General features: G+C 40.7%; 1 protein-coding gene across 2 annotated transcripts in view; it reads left to right on the plus strand.

Annotated features, from left to right (window-relative positions):
* Window positions 1–3,217: 3,217 nt before the first annotated feature.
* Window positions 3,218–19,690, plus strand: part of dnah1 (dynein, axonemal, heavy chain 1) — a 35,941-nt gene continuing 19,468 nt past the window's right edge. The window contains exons 1-35 of one of the 2 annotated variants that reach the window (XM_069511508.1): window positions 3,218–6,778; window positions 8,398–8,577; window positions 8,698–8,779; window positions 8,903–9,077; window positions 9,309–9,459; window positions 9,577–9,709; window positions 9,790–9,933; window positions 10,055–10,310; window positions 10,447–10,604; window positions 10,701–10,912; window positions 11,223–11,521; window positions 11,708–11,858; window positions 11,947–12,140; window positions 12,340–12,565; window positions 13,135–13,254; window positions 13,367–13,449; window positions 13,652–13,793; window positions 14,116–14,271; window positions 14,466–14,664; window positions 14,766–15,019; window positions 15,549–15,761; window positions 15,951–16,115; window positions 16,204–16,325; window positions 16,584–16,689; window positions 16,787–16,966; window positions 17,094–17,234; window positions 17,384–17,547; window positions 17,686–17,799; window positions 17,890–18,078; window positions 18,186–18,291; window positions 18,591–18,704; window positions 18,794–18,943; window positions 19,063–19,149; window positions 19,276–19,462; window positions 19,546–19,637. In XM_069511508.1, the coding sequence (XP_069367609.1) occupies window positions 6,725–6,778; window positions 8,398–8,577; window positions 8,698–8,779; window positions 8,903–9,077; window positions 9,309–9,459; window positions 9,577–9,709; window positions 9,790–9,933; window positions 10,055–10,310; window positions 10,447–10,604; window positions 10,701–10,912; window positions 11,223–11,521; window positions 11,708–11,858; window positions 11,947–12,140; window positions 12,340–12,565; window positions 13,135–13,254; window positions 13,367–13,449; window positions 13,652–13,793; window positions 14,116–14,271; window positions 14,466–14,664; window positions 14,766–15,019; window positions 15,549–15,761; window positions 15,951–16,115; window positions 16,204–16,325; window positions 16,584–16,689; window positions 16,787–16,966; window positions 17,094–17,234; window positions 17,384–17,547; window positions 17,686–17,799; window positions 17,890–18,078; window positions 18,186–18,291; window positions 18,591–18,704; window positions 18,794–18,943; window positions 19,063–19,149; window positions 19,276–19,462; window positions 19,546–19,637 (5,499 nt within the window). In that variant the 5' untranslated portion in view covers window positions 3,218–6,724. Of the gene's footprint in view, window positions 6,779–7,188; window positions 7,338–8,397; window positions 8,578–8,697; window positions 8,780–8,902; window positions 9,078–9,308; window positions 9,460–9,576; window positions 9,710–9,789; window positions 9,934–10,054; window positions 10,311–10,446; window positions 10,605–10,700; window positions 10,913–11,222; window positions 11,522–11,707; window positions 11,859–11,946; window positions 12,141–12,339; window positions 12,566–13,134; window positions 13,255–13,366; window positions 13,450–13,651; window positions 13,794–14,115; window positions 14,272–14,465; window positions 14,665–14,765; window positions 15,020–15,548; window positions 15,762–15,950; window positions 16,116–16,203; window positions 16,326–16,583; window positions 16,690–16,786; window positions 16,967–17,093; window positions 17,235–17,383; window positions 17,548–17,685; window positions 17,800–17,889; window positions 18,079–18,185; window positions 18,292–18,590; window positions 18,705–18,793; window positions 18,944–19,062; window positions 19,150–19,275; window positions 19,463–19,545; window positions 19,638–19,690 lie in introns of those variants that run through there. The other variant, XM_020086276.2, reaches the window with a different exon arrangement.

The raw sequence follows: 19,690 nt of genomic DNA on the forward strand, positions 1-19,690 counted from the left end.
TAAATGTAAGTCACTGAGGTTTGAGGTCAGGTTTTGTAGACCATATAGAGCCATAAAACGTTTTACCCCGACGTTCAAGTGCGAGTTAACCATGTTTGGTTTCTCATTTTAGCTTTAAAGTGCAAAGCATGTTAAATTCCTAGTCACCTTAATTGTAATGTAGGCTAAGTCTTTGTGACATAGGAATGCAGTGCGGCTTACATCCTATACATCACACAGGGGTACCATCATAATTACAGTTTGATTATCCCATTATACAATTCATAAACACAAACAAAATACAATTCATTGATGCAAAAATATTCTCATGACAACACTTAAATTTCTTTTGTGAATGAATATAAAACAAAGTTATAGATTAACATGTACTTCTGGGTGGTCCCTTTCAGATCACAGATGAATGCAACACAATAGCTTTTATATCTAACAGTCATTGATAAACAATGTAATGAAAACTGTTATTTTCACCAGAAATGTCATCATAAACAGCCACCAGTTCAATGAGCTATTGAGTGAGTCAGAGATCTGCTTTGGTTTACCATAGTAAGGTTTGATGGCAAATAGCTGATAAATAGCGCAAATGGGCTCACTCTCTTTTACAATGAAGGAACAAATCAAAAACATAATAGAAATGAAGAGAAGACATGTCATTGAACTTGGTGATAGAAAGTGGCTGTGTGGTTTGGCCTTCATGGTAGATGCTCATAAGTATCGCTCAGAATAGAACACGAAGCTCCGGGGCCCCAACCAGCTTTTCACCTCTCTGCTTTTAAATGTAAAAGTATTTGAAGCAAAATTGAAGGTGTGACAAGTACAATTTGGAAGTGGTAACATTGCCTTAACATCTAAATATGCTGGTGAAGCGGTTGCAATGCTCTTTCAGGCATTTAGATAGAGGTTTCAGGTCATAAAGAGTAAACAAAAGGAACCGTTTTAATGTGGAACCAGGTACATCATGAAATCACTGAGATGCAAAGCAACAACAAGCTCAAAGTTAACACTCTCCCGCTGGTTGAGCTCTATAACCTACAGCAGTTAGTACATTCTGCGGACACCTGCACTTGTGTAGCTGTTGCAAAGAATTAGTTTCACTTATAACGTACTGAGCCAAACCTGGCTACTGTGAGTAGCATCATCATCACTACCACCTGACATCAGACGCCTCACTAAAGAAAAGCCTTTCCTACCATTGTATTCAAGAGGTTAGTGTGATAAATGTGTCCACCAATTTAGTTTGGGCCTCAAAGGATGTTTTAAAAATTGAAGTGACCCTCAAGACTAAAAATGTTCCCCACCCCACTTGATTCAATTAACACTTGAATAAAGATATATATAGTTTAAAACGTGTCAGAGTTTAAAACGTGTCGGATAAACAACAATCCACACAGCAGCGCGTTGCATGCCAATGTCTGTTTGCAAACTCCTTCTTCCCCCCCCCCGTACCTTTCAGCAAATTTACTCTCTCAATGTTCAGGATGTATCTTCATCATGCCCCCCAGCTGTGAGAGGTCAAATACCAGCCAGGAAAGGTCACAGGGATCTCCTACCTGCCCCATGACTGCCTCTCTAATTGCTCCTCTTTCTCTCATTTACAGAGTTTAATGGGGACTGGGGGAGAGCTGGGGTCAGATGAACAAGGACCCCTCCCATTCTTATAATCCACACTGTTTGTCCATGCTGCTCATACATGCGTGCATCAAGCACATGCTGTCACTCCACACTTCTCCTTCTCCCGCCATGTCTTCTCTTGGCCTCTGTGTTCTACATGTCAGATCATATGTTCCTGCAGGGATGATGAGGATTAAGCTGCTTTCTTACATGATTAAACTACGTGTACTCATACTGGCTGACATGATCAGGCCTCAATTTGTTTCTCTAAATAGTTTATCTAATCACTTAGGCTTTGTGGATTTGGAACAGTTGTGTCTATACCAGTCGGAAATAAATTTCTTTTTGTTTTGGAGACTGTGGGGGTAAGAGCTTGACGTTATCCACTGGCCCCAAGGGCAGCCAGTAAATGCCATGGTTAATTGGGTGTGCCTGAGTTTAAACACTGAGGTCAAAGTTAATTAAGTTAAGACTCAACGGTGTAGCTTTTGCAACATAAAACACACAAGTTTGATGTCTGCTTTTGACTATAGATCCACGAAATTCTAGACACTTGCACGATTTAAGGTCATCGTGTAATCCTTCCTTGAAAACCATTTAACACAGCTTGAAGTTAAAGGGTCAAGGTTAGAGGTTGACTGCAGAGATCTACAGTTCAGGCCCAATATATAAAATAAAAGCAAAAGGGCTGTATTTCTTCAAGACAGTTTGAGTCAGTCTGTTACTTTAATTTACTATCACTGAGCATAATAATTCATGAAGACTACTTACAAAGAAAGACTCTCTCCTGCTGATGTTTGCTGTCATGATCCCCGTGTTATGGAGGTTTTCATCTAACGCAGAGACAGTAAAACAGTAGAAAAGTTAAAGTTAGTCTGTTCACAATGTGTGTGTGTGTGTGTCTATGTGTGTGCGCACTAGGCCTCATGCATGATGGGTATCAACTGCATGGTGTTTCTTTGATGTGAGAGAATGAATGACAATGATTAAGCTGTCAGACCGGAGACTGATAGAGGCCAGATGAGGCAGGATGACAAATCGAGGCCTCTGTGAAGCACTTGGGCCTGTTGCCAAACCAATAATGCGTGCGTCTGTGAGCTTATGTGTGGATTTGTGGGTGTTTGTCCGTTGAGGAGTTACAGTCAAAAAACGCTCACATATGTGTATGTGACAGGGAAACTATGCGGAACTGTTTCCATTTATTTTTTATTAATTTTTAATGAGGAGGAATGTCGGGAATGTTAAAGAGTGGCTCACTCGCAGAGCCTTCAGTCGAGCGGTGATGACTTATTTAGAGCTGAGACTCCTGTTTAATATTGGACAACAAATGAACATCCCAGACAGGCACACTTACAAACACACACTCCTGTTGTATGCCTGCCTGACTTATTTACATATGTTCCTGATGTCATTGGCTAACAAGCTCAAGATTTGCTTTTATGTGTCACCAGCGTGCTCACAAGCATGAAAACGTACAAACACACTAAATTGCTTCATAACTGTTTTCTGTCTTTCCAGCGGCCACCCACATAAACTAACCAGAGCACACATTGGTTTTCTACCGCAAAAACAGACACAGACGAGTTACTGATTCCCCTTCCAGCTCATGTTGCACACCCACATAGATGAAGCACACCGACTTGTTTTACAAAACAATTTATTTAACTCTCGCAAGCAACATCAGTGGATACAAAGGAACCATAGTTAGGCAGTTAGTTATTAAAAATTACAAGTTTGCTGGAGGTCAGAGGTCAGACAGCAAAAAACATAATGCTTATACATAATAACCTCCACCAAGGAGGTTATGTTTTCACCCTTGACTGTTTGTTTGATGGTTGGTTTGTTTGTAAGCAAAACTAAACAAAAACTACTGGATGGATTAACATGGAACCTGTTTGAAGGATGGGACAGGAAAGGAGCGTTTTGGTGTGAGAGAGGTTGCTTTTTTGGACCATTTTTTACAGTTTTCCCTGGGAATAATTCATGGCTGTTGATGAAAAAATTTGGCCCATTTAGGAGACTGATATCTATGAGTGAGTGCTATTTGGGGCAGCTTGATTGAATTTAAGGGGACTGTTGGGCCTAAACTTTACATCACGGTGGTTCTCCCACTATGTTGAATATTTGAATCATCCCTTTTGTCGGACTTTGGTTCCCCTCCTAAAAGCTACTCTGAGAAATGGAGCAAATGAAAGGAAAAATCAAACACAGCTGTTTGAGGTACTGAGCCACAGGTTAGGGGGTTCCAGACCACTTTGAGCCCCCTCCTCAACTCATTAAGCACGTCTTTATTGGCCAAGACTCCTCCTGTGATTCACCCGACCCATAACAGCCAATCCATTGCACAGGGGAGCACAAGGGGTCACAGTCTAACAGCAGCACCTCAAAAAGCCAAATATCTCAACTGAATGGAGGGATGCCCCACAGGTACGCTGCTGGTATCTGCTGTGCTCTTGTAAAGTGCCCGGCTACAAAACATTGGTATTAATGTGACGTTTGCTACCCTTAATGTGGTTCTGTTTCATCTATGAATTGACACCAGTGACGTTCATTGGCCACAGTTGTGTTGTTGCTCCGATTCGATGGTCATTAAAAGAGGGAAAGTGCTTTGAGTTGTGTGCACTGATGGGTATTGCACTGATGGGTATACCGCGCAAGCGGTAGGTGTAAGTGATTTTTACAATGTGCCCAAGAGTTTCCAATTTGTTTCTAGTTCTACAGTGCCAATGTGCAAACCATTTGGAAGAGTTTTTAGCTCTGTAGCAAATCACACCCACATGTTTTTTACACCTTTTTTTGGTATAGATAAATAGGTGTTCTCAAGAATTTCTGATGAGACTTTATCGGAAACTACAGCATACCCTCATATGTTTCCACTCCTGTTTGCAAATGCAAAATTAAAACAGCAGTAACGAAAGGGTGTGCCCACATTTGTGGCTGGATTATGGGTTTTTATGGGAGAAAAGAGGTACGTGGGAATATTTGCGTCCTCTAAGCCCTCCGGGGCTTGCCTAACAATGTGACAGCGAGAGAGGCATAGCAAGTGTTTGATCCTATCAGCCAACATCTGGCCCTCAGGAGGAGCTAAAGTTAGAAGCACATGCTGATGTCATTACCGTGAAATTGGAGTTATATTCACAAAGGCATGACCTGCACAACGTCCTGATACTGTAAAAGTAGAGCAGTGGGAGGAGAGGAGGTAAATGAATAATATTAGGATTATAGGATGAAGAGGAAAGAGAATGGATGACACATATGTGTGATGGTGTAAATTACAAAATTGACGTTTGTTGATTGATGCTGAGCCAGATTTTTCATGTCAGCATTTATCTACTGCTGGACTATTAGAGTGTGGACAGAAGAGTCAAGGGTGGATTAAAGCTGAGAAACCTGTTAGTTCTTTTTTTTTTTTTTTATCTTTCATCTCACCCAGATCTGCTGACCACATCTGTCCAATCAAGTCTCATCACCATGGTGGGCATTCCGGCTCCAGAGATGGCTGCAACGCTGCCAACAAAACACTGGTAAGGGTCCACCACCTCATCAGAGACTTGTGGCTCTTGTGTGGTTTTTTCTCTGGCCCCAATCTCCTCACTGATGCAATCAATAGCACTAGGCATGTGTTGGCAATTAATAAACTGCTGCAGTCAAAATGATTTCAGGCCACTCTGATGTGATAATGTCATCATTAGATGTGGGTTATTTAAACCCTTGGGGAAGTCTTTCATTTGGTTTCGGCTTCTCTCATAGGGTGAGGTCATTGTTTTGTGGCTGAGCTCCATTTAGGAGACACCAGTGAAACTGACGGCCTCTCAACAAACATTTCAATAGGCTCATCTCGTGTAATGACCCAGTGTTGCACATACACTGCAGTATCCATGGCATCCATATCAAGTCACTCTGTGTAATTGACCTTTGCCCTTTGGCTCCACTGTAAAGCACTTTGTTAATGACCTTCTTCAAAGATGTAGGCCACCCCTGACCCCTTTGTCCTCATGATCCCTTCCACAGCCAAGCACAAGAACTCCTGTTGATTTTCACACAGACTACACCTCAGCTACTCCCCACTCCCCTCTCGACCTTGATTTATCCCTATTTGCGTGGCAGCATGTCCTTCACAAGTGACACGTGAGGGTTCAGACACATGAGACTATTCATTTGTGCTTCGCTACCCAATCTCAGGCTGCTCTGATGGGTTTCAACTGAAGAGGCCAGGGGTAGGAGCAGGGGCCACAGTGCATGATGCCTCTGATCTACCATGGGAAACAGACAAGGTTATGATGCCCCTGTGACCCAGGAGTGTGGGGATCGCACGGGTCAATGGGGTGTTCCCCCCTCATGGACATATTTGAGCTGTCATGAGTGTGAAAGGAAGAGTATGCATGTTCAAGCAAAGGAAAGTGTGCATTCCAATCAAATTCCTTTAGGTATCATTACTGCCATTACCATCACCATCTGCACCAGGAACAGCATGGGACGTGAGTGTTCTGGTGCTTACCTGTGGAGAACAAGGTCAAGGGAATGTCCCAGATGCTCAAAAGGCCAAACTTGTATGTATATAGTGTAGGTATATATCAAATATGTATATGTTTTTAACATTTTGAGGCTTTGTTTTAGCGACTAGGATTTAGGAATTAAAGGTGGTTTGAATGAGAAATGGTCTCTCACCAGTGACACAGAGAAAATGGTTATAGTTTCTGCAAAGAGAGGGTCACATTTCTTCTATTCCTCTGCCTGGCTTTCATACTTCACTCCCTAGTTTCCCTCTTGTATTAAATGTAAGACATTTCTTGTTATTGGTTTGTCTGATTTAAAACTTGTTCTTTATTAGCATTGGTTTTTCAGAAGTAGCACCTCTACTTTCATTAGGCTACTGCTTTCTCTTGTACAATGCAAATAAAGCTATTCTATTCAGGTTATTTACTTACTTGCATGTATTTACAGTTAAATTCTATCACTTCTTTCTTTCTGTTGTGTTGCTCCCTCCCTCTCTCTCTCTCTCTCTCTCTCTCTCTCTCTCTCATCTCCATGACTGTTGTTGTTGGTTGTCATGGAGATAAACTTCCACTGAGAAACAGAGATTCCAGCAGTTGAGCTTTAGCCTGTATTCACCATAATGTACAGAGCTGTTAGAAGGAGCGAGAAAACCTCTAACTACATTTATAATAAGGTATGTCTGTTGTTTACACAATGAAAGGAACCAACTTTTCAGAGGCTAGTTGTTTGTTTCATGGGGTTAAATCAGTGATTTTGTGAAAGCTATTGCTAATAGCAATAGTTTTCAAAAAATCAATAGCTATTACACCTTAACCCTTTGATACACAAGCTATCCAAATCCCTTCTAATGCATAACATGGCTGGGTGTTTCTTTGCTATATTTTTTGTAGATTATTCTTCCGTCTTCATTTAGGAGTAGTCTCATTTGATGATTAGAAGGTGAGTCCTTTGATGATGTAGAGTAATGAAGCAAAGGAGTAAAGGAGCATTCTGCCTTGGAATCCAGCTCTCCTACATGAAGAAGCCTCCTTTGATGATATACAGGACTTTGATGTCTTTCATGTAGTCTTGGACATCCAATATGAATCTACTATGTTCTAGATTCCAAGACACACCCACAACTCAAGCTGATCCTGTGGAAAAAGTTATAGGTTCTCAGCATTAAACATATCAGAATTGCCACCTCATTTTCCATGTCCTGATCTTCATACATCTTTACGAACATGTCAACCGTAAGTCTGAAATGATTGTGACCAGCCATACTAACACTCTTACTCATACTAAATGCATATCAGTCAGTCTTTTAAGGATAGACTGTTTTTTTCTAGTTTAATTTTGTTGATCTACCTATGGTTAGCTAACCAGAAAAGAAGCTAGCTAGCTAACAGCTAGTTAGTATTGTACATATTTCTCTTTCTCACTAGTAATGGATTGTAAAATAAGACTTACATGCATCAGATGTGCAAAAGCAGCTGTGTGAAATGAATGGCAGGTGTTCCATGGTGAAAACATACTGTATGTGTGTGAAAGTAATATAGAAATACAAAATTCATGTTTGTTTGTATTTGGAATACTTGAAATACTAAATGATAAAATTAATTCACTGCAAAGATATAGAGAATAAAAACTGAGCCGGGTCATTTTTGACCCATTATTGTGTATCAAAGGGTTAAGCTAGTGAAGCTAGCGGGTACACTTACTGTCTTGTCATCAAAGCTGTACGTGTTGGATGTGTTGTAATTAACAGGTTTCATGCCAAAAAGTGATTGTCAGCCAGTAAGTGACTGCACAGCCTAGTATTACCCAGTTTATGTTACTTTATCAAACAGTCACAACTTACACACTCAACTATATGTCCCTGATGTCTTTTTGAAATTATAACCTAATAATCACATTTGTGGTGGCCAAAGAAGACTTGACTATAAGCAATACTATTGTTATATGTGATGTAAAATTGTTTTTCTGTTTATCAAGTGTTTGTCACCTGTGCATTAATAGGGGTTTAAAACCACAACCTTCACTCAGAATGAAAAATCTGTCTTTTAACTAATATGAAACATACAACTCATAAAAGTCACTGCACTTCCATTACACTGAAAGTAAATCAGTTCCTGGTGGACAATCACTTTTTGCCATGACACCTATCCTAATTCATAAAATATACATTAGGTGTTTCGTGTTGACCAGAAAAGAACATGACTGACTGTTATCATATACATTTTACATGTGGTTTTACTTGTTAAATGGATATTAGATCCAGGCATCTTTTTTACACAAATATTATTCTGTTAGAATATACAGGACCAGTCTTTGCCGGGTTTGGGGATACCTGAGGCACATCCCCCCAGAGAACCTTTAGAATCCAAGCCCTCAACTACAAGTCAAAGCTGTAAACTTCCTCCAATCGGGAAATGTTCTCTGAATGTACAGAGGGCCTACTACTCAGAGGACATCTCTTCACTCAAGTTCCAGGTTAAAAGAAAAACATTTTATTAAAACACTATTATTATACTTATTATTATTAAGTCCGTGCAAATGACTAAGCTTCTGCTATGCTCTGATCTAAAGTAAGAGTAACTGTTTATTGATTAGTTTCCCACAGTGGGACCTGAAGTTAGGCAAAGGTCACAGGGTGAATCCAAACTTCAGTTAAGTGAAAGCATCACACAAAAAGGTGAGAAAATGCATTATATGACTTTTTACATGCATGCAGGCATTTTAAGTAATTATTTCTGATATGCCAACTTGTACATTGTAAAGAGGAAAACATTTTGTCCTTTCTGACTGCTTTTTGTAGTGTCAACCTTCAAGACTTCACCTGAACACTGCAAGCATGTTAAAAAGTATTCCCTTGGACCTGCCCAAAACCTATCACAGAATTCTTACTTTCGACGGGGGGGGGGTACACCGAAGGTGCAGATTCCCTACGAGACCATTCCTGGCCAGATACCTCGGAAGTTAGCTATAGAGAGGTTTGTGGTTTTTGTGTGTTTGCACCATATATGATAAAAGATGACATTAAATTTGTGAAGCTCGTAGCTTGTTGCATATTCTGCCTGCTGCAGATCCAGAATCACTGGTAACACAAAAGTTAGTTTGACAATAAACCTTTCGCACATAGTGGGTGGTAGAGGGGTCCATGAATGATGTTAACTGCCTGTTGTTGTGACTTATTTATTCTGTTTTAAATTGTTTTCTTGTAGATGCCGAAGGGAATACCTGAGCTTAGACTTTGAACAGCTCCTCAACGAAAGAGGAATAGACTCTAATGTTATAATGCTAGGACATCCAAGCAGTGATAGTCAGCATTTGACCACAACAGGCAGCCCTTCGTCACCCTATCCCCCACTGGAGGTGAGTCTGTTACTGCTACAATCTTGTCTGTAGCATCTTGCTGTTCGATTTCATTACATCTTGTGTGTTTAGGCTCAGCACCATGACTCAGTTCTCTTACATGCATTTTTCCCATAGATATTTGACAATGAGGACTATGACTGCCGGACTCCAGAGGACTGGCTTGCTCTGGACAGTGATGAAGGATCAACTGATCAAAAACCTTTACCTGCGAAAGCACTGCTGCCTGCAGATAACAAGACTCCTTCTGGTAAAATATTGTACTGGGTAAACATAGTAAACATAAAGATAATTTTCATATCTTTGATGGATGTTCTCTGTCTTTTGAAGAGGATACCGAGAACTCCTGTCTGGAATACAGCTGGCATTTAGTGGGGGTTCTCAACTACAGTAAAGAGAAATGTCTGTATTTGGTTCAGAAGGTCCATCAAAACAACAAACTGACAGATGACCACAAGAAGAACAAATCTCCTGGTTTGTTGCTTTGTCTTTTCATTATAATATAACAGTATGACATCATTATTTCCTTGACATAATTTTCTCTGTGTCATGTTATTCTCTATGTCTGCCTGTCTCCTTACCCTCTGTTGCATAGGGATGAACAGTTTGCTACCAGGCACTAAGCACTGGGTACCCAGGATCAGACTGCTATTCTTTGCTGAGGACCCACGTCTCTTTATAGAACGGCTTCAGTTTGCGCTGCGCAGCAGAGAAAACACAGAGGCTCTGCTCTTCTACCACTCGTCTGTGGACTGTATGCCCACCCGGAAAGGAACTCCATCCCTTGATACCCACAGTCTCCAGCGTATAAAAGAACATGCCCTTTCAACCCCTGGGCTCAGGCCGAAGATGTGAGTATTGTCAACATCATATTACTCATGTAAATTTTCCCTTGTTCAGAATGGTGTGTTTTAATAATTGAGCTCACATAATTGAAAACATAAACTAACAAGTGAAAGCTGAATAAAGTGATTATTATTTTTGCAGTGTGGAACAATGTACAGGAAACCTGGAGAATGAGGTCAAGCGGAAATATGACCATGTTATGAACTGTATGATCTTTGACAAAGTTGTGATGAGCCACCCAGAGGAGTTTTCACACATCACTCTGCCAAAAAAAGACCCTGAGCATGTACCTAAAAAAGGTGAGTCATTTGTATATATGAGTTTGAGTCCCTTGAGACAGATTAAATAAATGTGTCAGCACCAAGCATCTAAATACTCGATTTTTTTACTTACAGGTTGCATGTCAGTTCCTCAGTTTGACTATAAGAAGAACCGAGCTTCATTTGTCTTCAATACGCTGCTGACGAGGCCAGAAGTGATCTCTTTACTTTCTGCATTATGGTTTGAGTGCAACAAAGTAGCAAACATGAGGCTGTTCAATGTCACCTCGATCAAACCGCTGCTACTGGACGACTTTGAAGTTCTCCAGTCTCAAACGCATACTCAGGTATTGTAGCAGCAAAGTAGGTTTTCCTCTGCCAGTGCTAGATTACGAATGATTGATAAAAGAATGACTTCATTGCTAAAAATGGTCATCAGGACAATTGTTGCTTAATCATGCATCTTACTGCAGATTAACAGTTTACTTTCATTCTACTGACATACATGTTCAAATCCCATTAATATACTGTTTAATTTAACAGTAGTTACATTGTTTGGCTGATGTTACCTTGGAACAACTAGATAAATTAATCAATAATATGAGACACCTGACTCCCTTGAATTAAGACACACCTCATCATTTTGTCCCTCTTCAGATAAGCTTGTATCTTAAGGAGTCATGGACCTTAACACTGAGCAACAGCATCCGTTCCAACTTGGAGAACATCGGCCCCAGTGCGTACAACATAAATGAGTCTCTCTGGGAGATGTACAAATTGTCCAAGCTGTACAAACTGATGATGGTGGTGCACTTCAACCAGCATGACTCCCTGCGCTACCTCGTGCTGAATTCGCTGCTCAGCCTGAATCACTTTCTGTTGGACGCCTGCCAAAGTGTCCTGACATGTCCTCAGGACCTGGTCTGGGGGAGCGACCTTATCACCAGCCCCTACAAGTAGGACAGCACTTTGTTCTCATACACATCTGCATTTTCTTATTGCCTTACTTGTGTCCTGATGTCAGTTATACATGATGCTCTCAGTACAGTTTTTATGTGTTTTAAAATGATTGTGACACAACCTATTATTTTGTTAAATATTCGGTATTTTGTTAATAATGTTACTCCACTGTCCACATCTAGACCAAAAAAGAACCCACTGTTCCTGGTGGACTTGGTTCTGGACCAGACTGGAGTTCATTACAGCACACCACTAGAGAAATTTGAGACATCCCTTGTTAATCTGTTTGATAAGGGCATTCTGGCTACATACAATGTACCACAGCTTGATAAGGTAAAATTAAATCTGCACTCACCTCCAACACACAACATAAAGTTAAAAAATGAAAAGGATTTAACTGATCCTCTCTTGTCCATGCAAGTTTGTGATGCAGAAGTTGTTTATCGGTGGTGATCCGGTGCTCATCTCTGTGAAATTGTGGGAACCAGAAGTAACTGATCTAAGAGAGAAGATCCGCAGTGCTCTGGTACAAGCAGCCATACCTCTCAGGGCTTACGCTGTTGAATATGAGCAACATTTAGAGCTTCACAACCTGGACATAGAAACCTTCCTCAAGTAAGTTTGTTTTTAAAATTACAAATACAAGTTCTCGCAATTCACTGTCACAAGTGTGAAAATTGGTTTTAAGATTTATAGTCCATGCAGGAGGCTTTTCTTGTTGAATACAATAAAATAAAATGTAGAATAAAAATAAAATAGCTTTCTTGCGAATAATTCCTAATTTCTCTTTTGTCTTGTGTGTTTTGGCTGCCAGTTGTCATATGAGTGCAGAACAGACATCCCAAGAAGTGAAGAAAGAGGTGGAACGACAACTCAAAGAAAAGGAGAGGATCGAACATTTCTTGCCATCCTTCATTGTGATTGGTCCATTTAACGTCCGTGTAGAGGCTGTACGTCAGGCTCTCTCTAACAAAAGGAAGGCTTTGGCCAATGCAATGCTGCAGCGCCTCGCTCTGAAGCTTCGTAAGAGGGTTGATGATGTAGGTCAACATAAGTATTGCTTTATACATATGGTTTGGTAGTACTCAAACATTTTACTAAAGCAAAAGTAAGCCCTGCATTAACTCTACTTGAATAGAAGTAAATCCTTGCTTTTTAATATTATGTTCAATGTATTTTTCTGTATTTTTATTTTTACAGAAAGGACAAGTACTAATAGTATTTCCCATTGCGATGGTCTACTACATTATTATTACTGAGTCTCTGGGGTGACCTCTCTCTGTAAGAAACATGTTGCTGCACCTGCCTGTGCTTCTAGCAGTTATCAGGCAGTGCACATTCATGTGTTTTAGGGGCGTAACTTTGACAAGAGTTCTGATGGGGGTGGGTGGGATGTATCATTGCTGTCTTTTCCAGGATTACCAACCCTAGCTTCAAGTATAGTAACAAAGTAAATGCATTTTGTTACTTTCCATCGCTGGTATCATGTATGCTTGTTCTGATCATCTTTACATAGGATCTACATCAACTTCCAACTGTATATTTTGTTGTGTAGAAAATTTCCTGCTTTTCAATTTGCATTGTGAATATTGTTATTTTGTGTTTGTAGGCATGTGAAGAGTGTAACGTTATGAGTAGGAAGTTGCTTGAGAAGCCAAATGATATTGAGGAACTGAGCGAGAAGAGGGAGTGGATAAAACAAATCCCAGAGCAGCTCAAGAGCTACAAGGTACAGGACTGAAATGTTGAAGTTAATATTCCTCTCATTCATATCATTGTGAAGATTTTACCTTGTCAATAACTCTTGTGTAACTCTTATTTTTCTAATCTGCCCACAACAGGAACTTTTTGGCAAGATCCTGTCAGACTATCAACTGATGGAAGAATTCTATTACCCGCTGTCAAATGAGGATTCTAATCAAAAGTAATTATTACACTTATTTAAAATGCTGATATGAACATATATCATATCAGCTTATATATGTTATATATATTAATCATATATATATATATATAAGAACTCAAAGCCCATTAATCTTAATACTGTTAAGATTAATGGGCTTTGAGTGGTTAGAGTCCATAGATGGAACAGAGATTCAAAATTATAATTGTTATTTATCTATTAGGTGGGCAGCTATCAAAGGGCCTCAAAAGATAATTACCCAGATGGAAGCAGCTGCCGCCCATTATTTGGAGGATGAGGAGCGCTTCCGTAAGATCCAGCAAGTCAATCAGAACAGCTTTGAGGAACAAGTAGAGTCTCTACAGGTCAGCTGACAACCTTTTTTTATTTTATTTATTAATAATAATATTCACTACAGTGTCAACTACGACCAGATTCCCACTGTAAGATAGAACTACTTCCATATGAGTCTGAGTTTCGGCACTATATAAGAAATGTTTCTGACCTCACAGGAGGATGACTTGTCAGCAGCTTTCTAGTGTGCTGCTGTTTTTCTTTAACTTGTGCCATTAATCTCAAAAACATCATGTGCTTTAGACAGGATTTAGTTCTATATGTTTTCATCTCAGAAATTGTTTTGTTAATGTCATGTTATTTGGTTATAAATCACTCCAACTGTGTTCGTAGATGCTGATTGCTGGGTTTGGGAGCCATGCAGACATTGATCATGCTCATCAGACTGCCAATGAGGTGAGGCGTATCAGCAAGCAACTGAAGGGGTGCCAGGCTATGGCCCAAACCTACAACATCAGAGAACGTCTGTTTGGTATTCCTGTCACAAGCGTAAGTGAAAGAGAGTGCATAGAGCCAGCTGGTTAAGACTAACATGTTCATTAATGTGTTGTTATAAATAAATATATAATATAAATAAATATATAATAAGTTAAATTAAATAAATCAAGTAAAAAGAGTTGGTCATTCCAACTGATTTGGTGCTTTGTCATGCTTTTTCTGACCATGAAAAATGTGTTTTATAGTATGATCATCTACAAAAGCTGGCTAAGGACCTTCAGCCTTTTAAAGACCTATGGACCACCACATCTGAATGGTTACACCGGCATGAGAATTGGATCAATAACCCATTGTCCTCCATCGACCCTGAGCAGCTTGAGCGCAATGTCACAGAAGCCCACAAGACCATGCACATATGTATTAAACAGTTCAAGGACATGCCTGGTAAGTGAATATGTGTCATCGTTTAAACCTGACAAAGTGGAGTGTGTTTGTTTGTTTGTGTGCTGCAGTTGACCTGTTCTCTTTGTTTTGTTTGATGCTAGGCTGCGAGCTGGTGGCGACTGTGATCCAAGGCCAGATTGAGGACTTCCGTCATTACATCCCTCTGATTCAGGGCCTTAGGAACCCAGGGATGAAAAACCGCCACTGGGAGATGCTCTCTGAACGCATTCAGATTAACGTGAAGCCCAAAGCCAGCCTGACATTCACCCGCTGCTTGGAGCTTGGCCTGCAGAACCACGTGGCGGACATAACTCATGTGGCGGAAGTGGCTGGGAAAGAGTTCACCATTGAGCAGGTACCTTACAAGTGCAGTGTTTAGTTGTGTTTTGTACAGCAGTTTTGATTAATAGAGTGAAGGACAGGATTTTGACTTATTTGTATCATCCACATGAACCAAAAGTTTAGATTACATTTTCATTCAGCATTAGAGAAAGGTGCTACTCCTACAAAATCATGAAAAATCCATTATCTATACCGCTTGTCCTTATTCTATTTGAGGGTGGGAGTTTGGGGGGATCCATCCTGGACAAGTCCCCATCAAATCGCAGGGCCAACATACAGGAACAAATAACCATTCACACTCACATTCACATCTACTGCAATTTAGAGTCTCCAATTACCCCAATCTGCATGTCTTTTGGAGGAAGCTGGAGAACCTCGAGAAAACTCATGCGAACATGTGGAGAATGTGCAAATTTACACACACCACCGTGCTGCTCTAGTTCCATTCAACTCTACTTAAATGTATCTGCTGATGCACGGTGTCAATGTATAACTATGTTCAATATAACTGGTGACTGCTACCTTTTTTTTCTCACACCCAGGCCCTGCAGAAGATGGAACAAGAGTGGGCAGCAATACTTTTTGATGTGCTGTCGTACAAGGAGACAGGCACCTACATCCTGAAGAGCCCGGATGAGGTGTCCCAGTTGCTGGATGACCACATTGTCATGACGCAGAGCATGTCCTTCTCCCCCTTCAAGAAAATCTTTGAGGGCCGCATTAACTCCTGGGAGACCAAGCTCAGATTGACTCAAGTACAGTGCACACACACACACACACACACACACACACACACACACACACACCCACACACACACACACACACTCACACACTCACACACTCACACACTCACACACTCACACACTCACATACACATTCTCACATTATCATGTTATCATGCAATGTCTTATGTTGTGATGCTGCCCTCTTCTGGTGCCTGCAGGATGTGCTGGAAGAGTGGCTGGCCTGCCAGCGATCCTGGCTCTACCTGGAGCCCATCTTCAGCTCTGATGATATCAACCAGCAGCTCCCAGTCGAAGGAAAACGATACCAGCAAATGGAGAAAATATGGAAATGCGTCATGAAAAATGCCTTCAATAATCCAAAAGTCAGAGTCTCACATTGAAGAACCAAACTTTGAAAATATCTTTTTTTCTTCTCTTATCCTTCATGTGTATTTCTGCCTTTGCTTCCAGGTGATCGAGTTGTGTCCAGATGGTCAGCTACTGACCAAACTGAAGAAGTGTAACACACTTTTGGAACAAGTGCAGAAGGGTCTCAGTGACTACTTGGAGACAAAGCGAGGCGCCTTCCCCAGGTAAGCCACAGTGAAAGAGTCCTGAAAATACTTTGGGTGGTCAGTTTCTGATGGTGTTACTAATAATAATTCCCTCTAAGTTTATTATTAAGTCCCTTTTGGATGTGACGTCATCCGGTCACCAACAGCAAGTTGCTAAAACAAACTCCCTTTTTGCTGCTATAAATGGGCAGAGCTATGTACCAAGAGAAAAGTAAACAAAACTCTTGAAAAACACATGTGCACACACTGAATGATACAGTGAATATTTGTTTGTAGGTTTTACTTCCTGTCAGATGATGAGCTCCTGGAGATTCTTTCCCAGACCAAAGATCCTACTGCCGTTCAACCACACCTGCGCAAATGCTTTGAGAACATCGCAAAGGTTTGTTTTTCATCCTGGTTTCTTTGCGGTCACTCTTATAGAAAAACTGGAGACATAACATGCACACCTCATGAATGTGACACTTTTTGGTTTTCAGCTTGAATTCCAGTCAGATCTACAGATCACACACATGTTCTCTGGAGAAGGGGAGGAGGTGAAGCTGTTCCTGCCGGTATCACCGACTGGAAATGTGGAAAATTGGCTGAGGAATGTGGAGAAGTCTATGAAGGCCACGCTGAGGGATAACATTGAACAATCACTCAAAGTCTACTCTGAGGTCTGTGATCTACTTGATGTTTATGATGTGTTTAATACTCTTGTATAGGTTGTTTAATTTCCAGTTGAATCATTTTTAAGGTGTCCAGCTTTTTAATATCTCTGTGTTCCCTTTTCTCACCCCTCAGCAACCTCGTGCGGAGTGGGTGTTATCATGGCCTGGTCAAGTGGTGATAGCTGGCTGTCAAGTCTTCTGGACTACAGAGGTGTCTGAGGCATTGGAGCAGGGAGACTTGGCCGACCGCCTTTTCCCCCAGCTACAAACACAGGTGTGGACTTGATACTAGACGTCAGATATTAAAACTAAATAACATTATACATAGATTTGTAAAAGAGAAATTCTTCTTTTAATTTCTTACACTTGCACTCATCAAATTGAACATTTCATGATATATTTAAACTTGGCTTTTCAATGCAGCTGGGTGACCTGGTGCAGCTGGTGAGAGGAGGTCTCTCTAGGATGCAGCGAGCTGTGCTTTCAGCCCTCATCGTCATTGAGGTCCATGCAAAGGATGTTGTCGCTAATCTTGTGGAGCAGAAGGTTTCAAGCATCAATGACTTTGAGTGGATCAGCCAGCTCAGGTGAAATGTTTGATTTAAATTTTTGCTCAAGTCCCTGTTATGTCTGTCATTGATCCTGACGTTGTTGAGTCCAGTCCATATTTCTCATTCTTTAATACTTTGTGTGCGGAAATGAGTGAAATACTTTTATCTTTTTAGGTACTACTGGGCAAAAGACGACTTGTACATCCGGGCTGTGAATGCAGAGTTCTTGTATGGATATGAGTACCTCGGTAACTCTGGACGCCTGGTCATCACCCCTCTCACTGACAGGTTGACACCAAGCTGTTCTGTGTATCATCTCTACTTTTAACTGAATGCCACGAACTACTACTAAACACCCAGTTTTTTTGGCTCTTTCAGATGCTACCTGACCCTGACCGGAGCTCTGCACCTGAAGTTTGGAGGAGCGCCCGCGGGTCCGGCAGGAACAGGAAAGACAGAAACCACCAAAGACCTGGGAAAGGCTCTTGCCATCCAGACAGTGGTTTTCAATTGCTCTGATCAGCTGGATTACATTGCTATGGGCAAGTTTCTCAAAGGATTGGCCAGGTAAGATGCAATCAGTGTAATGTATTGTCAATTCCACTATTAAATGTCACAAACGTTGTCATCAATTGTAATCTTGTGGCTTTTCTTATCTGTCTCCTGTCCTGCAGCTCTGGTGCCTGGGCATGCTTTGATGAGTTTAATCGTATTGATGTGGAGGTGCTGTCTGTGGTGGCACAACAGATCACCACTATACAAAAGGCCCAACAGCAAAGGGTGAGAAGCTAACTCACTAGAAATACACACAATGATATCCTCCTATTTTACTGAGTGTTTCAAGTTGTGTGCATAATTATAGTGAATGTTTCTATTTATTGTGTTGCTGTATTTTCTATTCTGCATATAAACATCTAAAAAAACATTCTGAAGCTGTTACAATGTTTAAAATTATATTGTAATGTTTTTCATTTTAAAAGAAGATACTAGTCATCAACATGGAAAAATGATAGGCCTATACATACACTGTGAAGAGACAGGAAGGTTTTCTTAATCAATCGTGCATGTTGTGTTTTCAGGTGGAGTACTTTGAGTTTGAGGGGTCAGAGATCCCACTGGTCCCTTCTTGTGCTGTATTCATCACTATGAATCCTGGATATGCTGGCCGCACAGAGCTGCCTGACAATCTCAAGGTTTGAAGTGATTATTGAATCTGAAATAACTGTATAACACCAAGGACAAGCAGATGGTGTTCAACTAAACGAGATGACATCTTTTACAGGCCCTGTTTCGTCCCGTGGCCATGATGGTCCCTGACTACGCCATGATAGCTGAGATTTCCTTGTACTCATTTGGCTTCAGTGAAGCCAAAATCCTCTCCAAGAAGATCACTGCCACTTTCAAGCTCTCGTCTGAACAGCTTAGCGCTCAGGTGCTTTGAGGACCCAGAGAAAATGAGATTTACAATAAGTTGTATCTCCAAGTACATTTCTCTCTAACAACAAAATGTGATACAAAGATGTGCTGACTTTCACTCTTTTTTGTTTGAAGGATCATTATGATTTTGGTATGAGAGCAGTGAAGACGGTGATTTCAGCTGCTGGAAACCTCAAGAGAGAAAATCCTGACATGAATGAGGTTAGATGCTTGGTTTGTTTTCGATGGAAGTATAAGAAAAACATTACATGCTTATTATTTGAAAAACTTGACATCTCCAATTAATATATTGTAATTATTCATTTTGTAATCTCACTTGTCTCCCAGGAGCTGATCTGCCTGCGGGCCGTTCAAGACGTCAACGTACCAAAGTTTTTACAGGATGACCTGAAGCTGTTCAGCGGTATTGTGTCCGATCTTTTCCCCAGCACAAAGCAGGAGCCTATCAACTATGGCACACTTGAGGTATCCATGCGCAATGTATGCCTCAAGAAGAACCTTAAAGATGTTGACGGTTTGTGCTTTCAGTTTTTCTTTTCAGATAAACAGTAAGATGCATTTATGGTTCAGTAGATGACATTATTTTGATGTTTGCAGGGTTTATTAATAAGTGTATTCAGTTGTATGAGACCACTGTGGTGAGACATGGCCTGATGTTGGTGGGACCATCTGGATCTGGCAAAACCAAGGTGAGATATTTACACATTTACACACATTTTTCTATTTTAAGCACAAAGTAATT

The sequence above is a fragment of the Paralichthys olivaceus genome, chromosome 2 (genome assembly GCF_024713975.1).
Source record: "Paralichthys olivaceus isolate ysfri-2021 chromosome 2, ASM2471397v2, whole genome shotgun sequence".
Lineage (NCBI taxonomy): Eukaryota > Metazoa > Chordata > Actinopteri > Pleuronectiformes > Paralichthyidae > Paralichthys > Paralichthys olivaceus.